The 11,576-nt window shown below is 52.4% G+C and overlaps 2 protein-coding genes and 1 long non-coding RNA gene across 3 annotated transcripts in view; 1 reads left to right on the top strand and 2 right to left on the bottom strand.

The window, feature by feature from the left end:
* GMFG (glia maturation factor gamma) overlaps nt 1-11,576 on the bottom strand; it is a 259,854-nt gene that overhangs the window by 196,900 nt on the left and 51,378 nt on the right. The window lies entirely within an intron of this gene.
* Nucleotides 1,515-7,328, top strand: SELENOV (selenoprotein V). The gene is given in 6 exon segments (NM_001350822.1): nt 1,515-2,408; nt 5,246-5,270; nt 5,378-5,431; nt 5,541-5,615; nt 5,708-5,807; nt 6,769-7,328. Coding segments are annotated over 5 exon segments (1,047 nt in total). The 5' UTR covers nt 1,515-1,593; the 3' UTR covers nt 5,786-5,807; nt 6,769-7,328.
* Nucleotides 1,773-4,956, bottom strand: LOC144337492 (uncharacterized). Its single transcript, XR_013410677.1, has 2 exons — nt 4,517-4,956; nt 1,773-3,002 (listed from the first exon to the last, which is right to left on the bottom strand). It is a non-coding gene; the product is annotated as an uncharacterized LOC144337492 (long non-coding RNA).

The raw sequence follows: 11,576 nt of genomic DNA on the forward strand, positions 1-11,576 counted from the left end.
TCTGAGTTCCCTCAGTATTTTTTTATCATTATCTCTGTCATCTTGGAGATGGGGATGTAGCAGGACAACAGGGTAATAGTGGGGAGAGGGTCAGCAGGAAAACATGTGAACAAAAGTCTGTGTCATAAATAAGTTTTTTTTTTTTTTTTTCTTTTTTGAGACAGAGTCTCACTCTGTGGCCCAGGCTGGAGTGCAGTGGCCGGATCTCAGCTCACTGCAAGTTCCGCCTCCCGAGTTTACTCCATCCTCCTGCCTCAGCCTCCCGAGTAGTTGGGACTACAGGCGCCCGCCACCACGCCCGGCTAGTTTTTTGTATTTTTTAGTAGAGACAGTTCCACCAGGTTATCCAGGATGGTCTCAATCTCCTGACCTCATGATCCGCCCGTCTTGGCCTCCCAAAGTGCTGGGATTACAGGCTTGAGCCACCAGCCCGGCCAATCATAAATAAGTTTAAGGAAAGGAGCTGTGCTTTGATGTGCACTATACAAACTGGGTGCATTAAAGAACAGTTTTGCTGCTAGCATGTCTCACCTCCAGCCCTAAGGCGTTTTTCTACTATCTCACTAAATATAACATAGATTGGGTTTTACACCAAGACATTCTATTCCCAGGGACTAGCAGGAGACAGATGCCTTCCTCTTATCTCAACTGCAAAGAGACAGATGCCTTCCTCTTATCTCAACTGCAAAGAGGCCTTCCTCTTGTACTAATCCTCCTCAGCACAGACCCTTTAACGGTGGTGTGGTGTCGGGCGGGCTGAGGCGACGGTCAGGTCTTTCCCTTCCCACGAGGCCATATCTCAGGCTATCACTTGGGGAGAAACCTTGGACAATACCTGGCTTTCCTAGGCAGAGGTCTCTGAGATTAGAGATTAGAGAATGGTGATGACTTTTAACAAGCATACTGCCTTCAAGCACTTTTTTAACAAAGCACATCCAGCACAGCCCTAAATCCATTAAACCTTGAGTCAACACAGCACATGTCTGTGCAAGCACAGGGTTGGGGCGAGGGTTACAGATTAACAGCATCTCAAGGCAGAAGAATTTCTCTTAGTACAGAACAAAATGGAGTCTCTTAAGTCTACTTTTTTCTACATAGACACAGTAACAGTCTGATCTCTCTTTCTTTTCCCCACATTCTGGGATCTCACAGCTCCTGGGCTCACTCATCCCAGCCCTGAACACTGGGCTGTGGCTCTTTGGTAATGGGTATGTGTCCCCCACTGGACAGGGAGCCTGGTGAGGGCAGGGACCAGAGCTTTCCTGATCCCTGCTCTGTCCCCAAATTCACCCCACAGAGAAGTGTGCATGCAGCAGGCACTCAGTACACATATGCTGAACACCTGAGTGCCACCGACAGCTGCGGGGGCACTGGGGCAATCTGTGTTTCTCAGCCTCGCGTCGGGGGTTAAGGTGGCGGGAATTACGCAGCGAGGTCCGGAGGTCGCACGCCCTTCGAAAGCGGTGGAACCCGGGGGCCAGGTGGAACTCGGTGTAACAGAGCCCCTGTGGTCGCGCCCCGTCTCAGAACCCGGTGTGGGAGACGCTCTCCCCGCCCGAAGAGGGAAGGCGGGCGGGACTCCCCCTGGGCTCCATGAATAACCAGGCGCGGACCCCAGCCCCCTCCTCGGCGCGGACCTCAACCTCAGTCCGGGCTTCTACCCCGACCCGGACACCGACTCCACTCCGGACCCCGACTCCAGTCCGGACTCGGACCCCCATCCGGACCCAGACTCCAGTCCTGACTCCGTCTCCGGCCCGGCTTCCCGCTCTGGTCCAGCCTCCCGCTCCAGCCCACATCCCCACTCAGGTCCCGACTCCCGCTCTGGCCCGGATACCCGGTCTGGTTCCGCCTCCTGCTCGGGCCTGGATCCCTACTCCGGTCCCGACTCCTGCTCGCGTCCGGAACCCAACTCCAGTCCCGACTCCGGCTCGGACCCTGACTCCTCCAGTCCGGGTCCCAGCCCCAGCCCCAGACCCCGCCCAGGTCCTGGCGGGGATTCGGACCGCGCTCCCCGCCTTGGACTCCTACCCGGCCCCGGCCCTATCTTTGGATTCGCCCCCGGAACCTGCTCAGGAGCCGCCTTTGTCGCCCGAGGAGGACCCTGAGCCGGCCCCGAGCCTGAAGCTCATCCCGTCGGTCTCCAGCGAGGCCGGGCCCGCCCTGGGGCCACTTCCCGCTCACACTCCTCTGGCCGCGAAATCATCCGGGCCCACCCTGGACTTCACCTTCAGGGCAGACCCGTCGGCCACTGGGCTGGCAGATCCCCACATTCCCAGCCCTGTCCCCGCGCCCATCCTGGGGACCATCCCGTCGGCCCTCTCCTTACAGAATTCTACGGAAACCTTGGTCTCCACCAGCGAGAACTTCGCGCTGGACAAGAGGGTCCTGATTCGAGTGACCTACTGGTGAGGACCTCACACACGCCTCTCCCAACTCCCGGGGACAGGGCCGGCGGTGGAGGCTGGGTCTCCGAGGACGTGGAGGTCAGGGTTGGGGTAGGGCGAGGGGAGGGATTCAGGTAGAGCCCCAGAGTCTCAGTTCCTAGATTGGAAACTCGCTCTTGTCTCTCATTCTCTTTGGGGCGGGAGAAATTCAGGTTCAAATCCCTGCTTTGGATATGAGCTTCATTCATTCATCCCCGCGGGCCAAGTGCCAGGCCTGTGCTGGGGATGAGGTGCTGAGCAGAGCGACCTGCTTTGCTCCCCAGCAAAACCGACACAAAGACACCGCACATGATGGGTGCTCTGGCTTCCCTTCCCAGCCTGTCTCCTGCCCTGGAAGCCTCTCTGGCGCCTTGTCTCTCTCTCTCTCTTTCTCCTCTTCTGCCCAGGCAGTCTCTCCCACTCTCTGTCTCCCCACCTCACTCTCTCACTGTTTTGTTTTTGTTTTTGTTTCAGACAGGGTCTTGCTTTATTGCCCAGGCTGGAGTGCAATTTTGCACTCACAGCTCACTGCAGCCTCGACCTCTAGGGCTCAAGAGATCCTCCCACCTCAGCCTCCTGAGTAGCTGGGACTACAGGCGTGCACCACCATGCCTGCCTTTTTTTTTCTTTTTTTTTGAGCAGAGTTTCACTCTTGTTGCCCAGGCTGGAGTGCAATGCTGTGATCTCCGCTCACTGCAACCTCTGCCTCCCGGGTTCAAACAATTCTCCTGCCTCAGCCTCCGGAATAACTGGGACCACAGGCATGTGCCACCACGCCCGGCTAATTTTGTATTTTTTTTTTTAGTAGAGACGGGGTTTCACTGTGTTGGACAGGCTAGTCTCTATCTCCTGACCTTGTGATCTACCTGCCTTGGCCTCCCAAAGTGCTGGGTTTACAGGCATGAGCCACCGCGCCTGGCCCCTAATTTTTTAATTTTTTGTAGAGACAAGGCCGGGGATGGGATGCGGGGGCAGTATCACTATGTTACCCAGGCTGTTCTTGAACTCCTAGATTCAAGCAGTCCTCCTGCCTCAGCCTCCCAAAGAGCTGGGATTACAGGTGTGAGCCACCGTGCCTAGCCTGTGTCTTTCCTTTCCCAGAGTGTTGTGTGTTTCTCCTTCCCCCTATCTCGGTTCCCTCATCTCTGGCCTCTTTCTTTCTCTCCATCTTCTCTTTTCTGTCTCTTTCTCTGACTCAATGGATTCATGGATTCATTCATTCATTTGACAACTACTTCTTCAGCACCCACCATGTTCCAGGCCCTATTGGCATCAGGGACACAGCAGTGAACAAGACAGAGATCCCTGTCCTTGTGGCTCCCACGGGCTGGTGTGGAGGGCAAGCAATAAACAATAATATGACCCCTGGAAAATGATCTCATATGTGAGGAGGTGATACGTACTGTGAACAAAAGGCATTTTGGGGGGTTGCAGTTTTAGCTGGGGTGGTCAGGAAGGCCTCACTGAGAAGGGGATATATGAAAGAAGCCCTGAAGGAAGGAGAGAAGGACTTGTGTGGATGCTGTGGGGAGAGCATTCGGCTGAGGGAACTGCCAGTGCAAAGGCCCTGAGGCAGGGCATACCTGGGGTGTTGAAAGATGAGCTAGGAGGCCGGGCGCGGTGGCTCAAGCCTGTAATCCCAGCACTTTGGGAGGCCGAGACGGGCGGATCACGAGGTCAGGAGATCGAGACCACCCTGGCTAACACGGTGAAACCCCGTCTCCACTAAAAAATACAACAAACTAGCCGGGCGAGGTGGCGGGCGCCTGTAGTCCCAGCTACTCGGGAGGCTGAGGCAGGAGAATGGCGTGAACCCGGGAGGCGGAGCTTGCAGTGAGCTGAGATCCGGCCACTGCACTCCAGCCTGGGCGGCAGAGCGAGACTCCATCTCAAAAAAAAAATAAATAAATAAAAAAGAAAGATGAGCTAGGGGCCAGGCCTGTAATCCCAGCACTTTGGGAGGCCGAAGCTGGTGGATCACTTGAGGCCAGGAGTTCGAGACCAGCCTGGGCAACATGGTGAAACCCCATCTCTACAAAAAATTCAAAAATTAGCTGGGCGTGATGGTGCATGCCTATAATCCCAGCTACTTGGGAAGCTGAGGTGGGAGAATCGCTGGAACCCACGAGGTGGAAGGTTGCAGTGAGTCGAGATCACACCACTGCTCTCCAGCCTGGGCGGCAGCACAAGACTCTGTCTCAAAAAAAAAAAAAAAAAAAAAAAAAAAAATTGGGCACAGTGGCTCACGCCTGTAATCCGAGCACTTTGGGAGGCCAAGGCAGGTGGATCATGAGGTCAGGAGATCGAAACCATCCTGGCCAACATGGTGAAACCCTGTCTCTATTAAAATACAAAAAATTAGCCAGGCGTGGTGGGGGTCGCCTGTAGTCCCAGCTACTCGGGCGACAGAGGCAGGAGAATGGCGTGAATCCGGGACGCAGAGTGAGCCGAGATCACGCCACTGCACTCCAGCCTGACAACAGAGCGAGACTCCGTCTCAAAAAAAAAAAAAAAAAAAAAAAAAAGAAAGAAAGAAAGATGAACTAGGGGCTTCTGTGGCTGGCACAGGGTGAATGAGTTGGGGAGAAGTGGGAGAAGATGGGGACAGAGGGGTGAGAAGGCAGATCCTGTGGTGACTTGCAGGCCACGGGACGGACTGGTTTTTCCCCTGCGTGAGATGGTTCTACTTCAGGGTTCTGAACGGGGGAGGAAAATGATCTAACTCAGGTGTTCACAGGGTCCCCTGAGCTGGGGAAGATACTGATGCGGTGTCTTCCCTGGTCTCTCTCTAACTTTCTCCTCCTGCTCTTGGCCTCCAGTGGCCTCTGAAGCTATAGCCTTCGGGTGAGTAGTTTTGGCTTTGGAGGTAGGGGGAGCCTGAGGCAGGAAGACTGGGAGGAGTCCCTGTTTCCCCTCCCCTGCGACTGCATGACCCCATCTCCTGCCCTCAGTACATTCTACTGAAAAACAGCCTGGAGCAGCAATTTCCAAGTCACCTACTCTTTGTAAGTGTGTGGGGGTCCTGGGGGAGAGGGGAGTGGTCAGGGATCTGAGATCCCCAAAGGGCTTGGAGGGGAGATCTTAGCCTCCCCTACCCCTGCCATCTCCTCCCAGGAGGAGGACAGAGCTGCCCAGGCTACAGGGGAGTTTGAGGTGTTTGTGAACGGGAGACTGGTCCATTCCAAGAAGGTGATTCTGAGTAAGGGACCGGGACAGGGAGGCGGGGTGGTGCTGAGGTCCTGGGGTGGGAGACCTGTGTGCTTTCTCCCCTCTGTGCCCAGAGGGGTGATGGCTTTGTGAACGAGTCTGGGCTGCAGAAAATTGTGAGCGTCATCTATGAGGAGATCAAGAAAAGGTAGCCGGCAAGGGGTGGAGCTGGAGGTGAGCGAGGAGCTCCCAAGGCTGTGGTGGGAGGGGTGGGGGCCGGGTAGGAGGATGGGGCGGGGCTCTGTCTCAGTCCTCATCCTACCTCACTGTTAGAATCATGACAAGTCACCTACACCCTTTTCTGAGCCTCAGTTTCCTCATCTGTAAGACCCTGGGGTAGGACTGTGTTCAGTGAGTTTGAAAAATAGCAAGGAGGCAGGGCACAATCCTAGCACTTTGGGTGGCTGAGATGGCAGATCACTTGAGCCCAGGAGTTCGAGACCAGCCAGGGCAACGTAACGAGACTCTGTCTCTACAATAAATAAATAAATAAATAAATAAATAAGCCAGGCACAGTGGCTCACGCCTGTAATTCCAGCACGTTGAAAGCCTGAGGTGGGTGGATTGCTTGACCTCAGGAGTTAGAGGCTGCAATGAGCTCTGACTGGGCCACTGCACTCTAGCTTGGGTGACAGAGCAAGACCCTGTCTCTACAAGAAAAAAAAAGGGGGATGGGCGTGGTGGCTCACACCTGTAATCCCAGCACTTTGGGAGGCCGAGGTGGGCGGATCACGAGGTCAGGAGATCGAGACCATCCTGGCTAACACAGTGAAACCTTGTCTCTACTAAAAATACAAAAAATTAGCCAGGCGTGGTGGCGGGCGCCTGTAGTCCCAGCTACTCGGAGGCTGAGACCAGAGAATGGAGTGAACCTGGGAGGTGGAGCTTGCAGGGATCCGAGATTGCACCACTGCACTCCAACCTGGTGACAGAGCGAGACTCCGTCTCAAAAAAACAAAAAAATAAAAAGAAGGAAAAGAAAAAATAGTGAGGAAACTAGAATGGGCATTGTAGTCCATGGAAAACAGTAGAACAGTGCCTGAGGCATGGTAAACCCTGTATAAACACTTATTTTTATGGAGCCGTTATTGTTATTGTTATTTTAATTTTTTTTCTCTCTTCTCTCCCATCTCAGGAGTCTCAGCGGGATGATGAGAAGGGCTGAAATGTTGTCAAGTCAGGTCCTTTTCTGATGGTGGTTGGGGCTGGGGTGAGCTCAGGGAGGGGGAAGAGGAGAATACATGCAGAGTCTGCCCCCCTGTGTCCGGTCTGACTGTGTCTGCTGTCGCCACACTCACCTCGGAGGTCTGTGGAAGTCACCTGCTGCACTACTCCCAGCATCTCCAATATTCTAGCCCCAGGGGTGGGAGGGAGGAGGAGCTTGGAAGGCTAGTCCTGTGGCTCCAGTCCTCTAGCCTCCACTCTTCTTGCTGCTGAGGCCAGTTTGTTTCTTTGGTGGCTTCGTCATTTCTCATGCCCTGGTTCCAGATACACTTTGAAACCTTCCATCTTATTGGCATTTACTGGGGTTGTGAAGGAAACAGGGATGGCAGTCAGTCTCAAACTCTTGACACTCCAACTCGATTATGCTCCACGGCTCACTTTCTAAACCTGTAAGATCTATGTTCCAGCCTGGGCAACATAGTGAGACCCCAACTCTATAAAAAATAAAAAATTAGCCAGGTGTGGTGGTGTGTGCCTGTGGTCCCAGCTATTTGGGAGGCTGAGGCAGGAGGATGGCTTGAGCCCAGAAGGCTGCAGTGAGCCATGATTATGCCACTGTATTGCAGCCTGGGAAACAGAACGAGACCCTGTTTCGGAAAAAACCCATAGGTTTTAGAATGACAGTGTTGTAGGGAGTGTCTCTGTGACCTGGGGCTGGGGGAGAGGCATTTTCACATTCATTGGACGTTAGGGGCTCTCTACTGTGCACCTGGCATGGTGGGGTCAGTGGTCACATGCCAGGAGGTCAAGGGCACAGACGGGGGGACTCAGACTTTACCACTTAGTTGCTGTGTGACTACCAATAAGGGATGCCACCCCTCTGAGCCTCAGTTTCCTCCTCCATAAAATGGATGTCATAGCACTATTTAACTTGTGGAATTTTTGTGATAGTTACATACTAAATTATGCTTGGGAAGGGATTAGCAGAAGGCTTATCACAGAATTAGTAGGTTTCAGTTAGTAGTAGATTTCGGTTAGGAGTGCTTTTGCCTGCAAGTAACAGCAGACTTGACTGCCAATGTCTCATACAGTAGAAAACACAAATTCTGTTTTGTTTGTTTTTTGAGATGGAGTCTGGCTCTGTCACCCAGGCTGGAGTGCAATGGCGCAATCTTGGCTTACTGCAACCTCTGCCTCCTGGGTTCAAGCGATTCTCCTGCCTCAGCTTCCCGAATAGCTGGGATTACAGGCATGAACCACCACACCCAGCTAATTTTTGTATTTTTAGTAGAGATGGGGTTTTGCCATGTTGGACAGGCTGGTCTCAAACACCTGACCTCAAGTGATCCACCCACCTCAGCATCCTAAAGTGCTGGGATTACAGGCATGAGCCACCTCGCCCCGCCTGATATTTTCAACACCTCACAGGATAATGTGCTGGCCCTGTACAATGATATGCTGGTGTGAGCAGGAAATAATTTATCTATCATGTCTGCTAAGACAGAGTGCTGGAGGGTAGGGGAAAGTCCCAGAACATATATGGGGTTTCTCAGTGAAATCTGTATGTGTCAAGTGGTATAAAACATGAGAGGATATTTCCTATGTGAAAGATACTTTCCACCCCCTACAGTTAGGGAATTGCTTTTTTGTTTTGTTTTGAGACAGAGTCTCACTCTGTCGCCCAGGCTGGATTGTAGTGGCACAATCTCGGTTCACTGCAGCCTTGAACTCCTGGGCTCAAGTGATGCTCCCACATCAGCCTCCCAAGTAGCTGGGGTTACGGGCATGTGCAACCATGCCAGGCTAATGATTTTGCTTTTTGAGACAGAGTCTCACTCTGTCCCCCAGGCTGGAGTGCAGTGGTGTGATCTCAGATCACTGTAACCTCTGCCTCCCGAGTTCAAGCCATTCTCCTGCCTCAGCCTCCTCCTGAGTAGCTGGGATTATAGGCGCGCGCCACTATGCCCAGCTATTTTTGTATTCTTAATAGAGAAGGGGTTTCGCCATGTTGGTCAGGCTGGTCTCGAACTCCTGACCTCGGGATCTGCCTGCCTCGGCCTCCCAAAGTGCTGGGGTTTCAGGGGTGAGCCACTGCGCCCAGCAGGCTAATGATTTTTGTATTTTTAGTAGAGACGGGGGTCTCCTCATGCTGCCCAGGCTGGTCTTGAACTCCTGGGCTCAAGCAATTCACCTGCCTCGGCCTTCTGAAGTGCTGGGATTACAGACGTGAGCCACCACGCCCAGCCAGGGATTTGCTTTAATCACACTTTTATGAACTTGGTGACACCATCCTGGTTCAGAACGCCTAACATACCTGATAAAATATTTTTATTTTTTATTTTTTTGAGACAGAGTCTCGCCCTGTCGCCCAGGCTGGAGTGCAATGGCGTGATCTCGGCTCACTGCAACCTCCGCCTCCCGGGTTCAAGTGATTCTTCCTGCCTCAGCCTCCTGAGTAGCTGGGATTATAGGTGTGCGCCGCCACACCGGGCTAATTTTTTTTTTTTTTTTTTTTGAGACGGAGTCTCGCTCTGTCGCCCAGGCTGGAGTGCAGTGGCCGGATCTCAGCTCACTGCAAGCTCCACCTCCTGGGTTCACGCCATTCTCCTGCCTCAGCCTCCTGAGTAGCTGGGACTATAGGCGCCCGCCACCACGCCCGGCTAATTTTTTGTATTTTTTAGTAGAGACGGGGTTTCACCGTGTTAGCCAGCATGGTCTCGATCTCCTGACCTCGTGATCTGCCCATCTCGGCCTCCCAAAGTGCTGGGATTACAGGCTTGAGCCACCGCGCCCTGCCCGGGCTAATTTTTTGTATCTTTAGTAGAGACGGGGTTTCACCATGTTGGCCAGGCTGGTCTCCAACTCCTGACCTCGTGATCCGCCCACCTTGGCCTCCCAAAGTGCTGGGATTACAGGCGTGAGCCACCGCGCCCGGCCTAAAATATTTTAAAAGTATTTTTAATGCAAAATTGAGCTGGTGGGAAGGTAAGGGAACTCCTGGAGTCCAGAAATCTTACAGAAATATAAATCCAGAGGTGTTTGGTGTTGGAGTTGGTACTTGCTGTGAGGAAATCTGCTAATTTTGATGACGAGAACCTGCATGACTCAAAATGTGAAGGGAAAAGACAGAACCCAAGGCCCAAGCAGGATGAGATGCCAGAGTGGAGACCACGTGGATGCCGGGAACCCCAGGAGGCAGTACCCTCCAGTGGGTAGGTTGGGAAAAAATGCCCCTCACAGAGGTAGGAGGTTGGGGTGATGAGCTATCTTCACCTTGTTAGTGAGCAAATGATTGAAAGAAAGCCTTCTGGGCCGTGCGCGGTGGCTCAAGCCTGTAATCCCAGCACTTTGGGAGGCCGAGGTGGGTGGATCGCGAGGTCAGGAGATCGAGACCATCCTGGCTAACACGGTGAAACCCCATCTCTAGTAAAAATACAAAAAAATTAGCTGGGCGTGGTGGTGGGCGCCTGTAGTTCCAGCTACTCGGGAGGCTGAGGCAGGAGAATGGCGTGAACCCGGGAGGCGGAGCTTGCAGTGAGCCCAGATCGCCCCACTGCACTCCAGCCTGAGCGACAGAGGGAGACTCCGCCTTAAAAAAAAAAAAAAAAAAAGAAAGCCTTCTGTTAATAAGCCTGCACTCACAAATTTGGGACTTAAATTCCCGCCATCTGACAAGTCCACAATTTCATCTAAATTAATGTCTGGTTAGGAATGTTCCCAAGTACATGTTAACATTAAACAGAAGTCAACTAAGATGCTAAACCATTTCCCAAGTAGTTCCCAAAGATAACGTTTTGAGGAACATGAGTTAGCCATGAAAAGGAGTGGGACATTGTGGCTCACACCTGTAATCCCAGCACTTAGAGAGGCAGAGGCGGAAGGATGGCTTGAGGCCAGGAGTTCAAGACCCCGGCCTGGGCAACATAGGGAGACCGTCTCTACAAAAAATACAAAACTTAGCCCAGCATGGTGGCATGGGCCTGTAGTCCCAGCTACTCAGGAAACTGAGGCTGAAGGATTGCTTGAGCCCAGGAGGTCGAGGCTGCAGTGAGCCAAGATGGTGCCACTGCACTCCATTCTGGGCAACAGAGTGAGACTCTCAGAAAGAAAAAACAAAAACAAGCAAAAAAACAAACAGTGGCTGGGCCCGGTGGGTCACGCCTTTAATCCCAACACTTTGGGAGGCTGAAGTGGGCAGATCACGAGGTCAGGAGATCAAGACCATCCTGGCTAACACGGTGAAACCCTGTCTTTACTAAAAATACAAAAAGTTAGCCGGGTGTGGTGGCATGTGCCTGTAGTCCCAGGTACTCCAGAGGCTGAGGCAGGAGAATCGCTTGAACCCAGGAGGCAGAGATTGCAGTAAGCCGAGATTGCACCACTGCACTCCAGCCTGGATGACAGAGTGAGACTCCATCTCGGGGGGGAAAAAAAAATGTACTATGGAAAATGAGTAAACATGCATAAATGCATAGAAAATATTAAAACATTCTGCAAACAACCCAGATGTCCAAAAGATGTCTAGTTCATTATACTAAGATACAGCCTTACATTGTAGCTGTAAAAAAAAAAAAAAGCCCAGTGGAGTAGCTCATGCCCAGCACTTAGCACTTTGGGAAACTGAGGCGGGAGGAACAGTTGAAGCTAGGAGTTGGAGACAAGCCTAGACAACATAATGAGGCCCCATCTCTTTCTATATATTAAAAAAAAAGAAAAAAAAACCCTGATATATAAATCTTTCCATATACAACTGAAAAAACTCAAGATGCTGATAGAGGT

Source organism: Macaca mulatta, chromosome 19 (genome assembly GCF_049350105.2).
Source record: "Macaca mulatta isolate MMU2019108-1 chromosome 19, T2T-MMU8v2.0, whole genome shotgun sequence".
NCBI classification, from domain to species: domain Eukaryota; kingdom Metazoa; phylum Chordata; class Mammalia; order Primates; family Cercopithecidae; genus Macaca; species Macaca mulatta.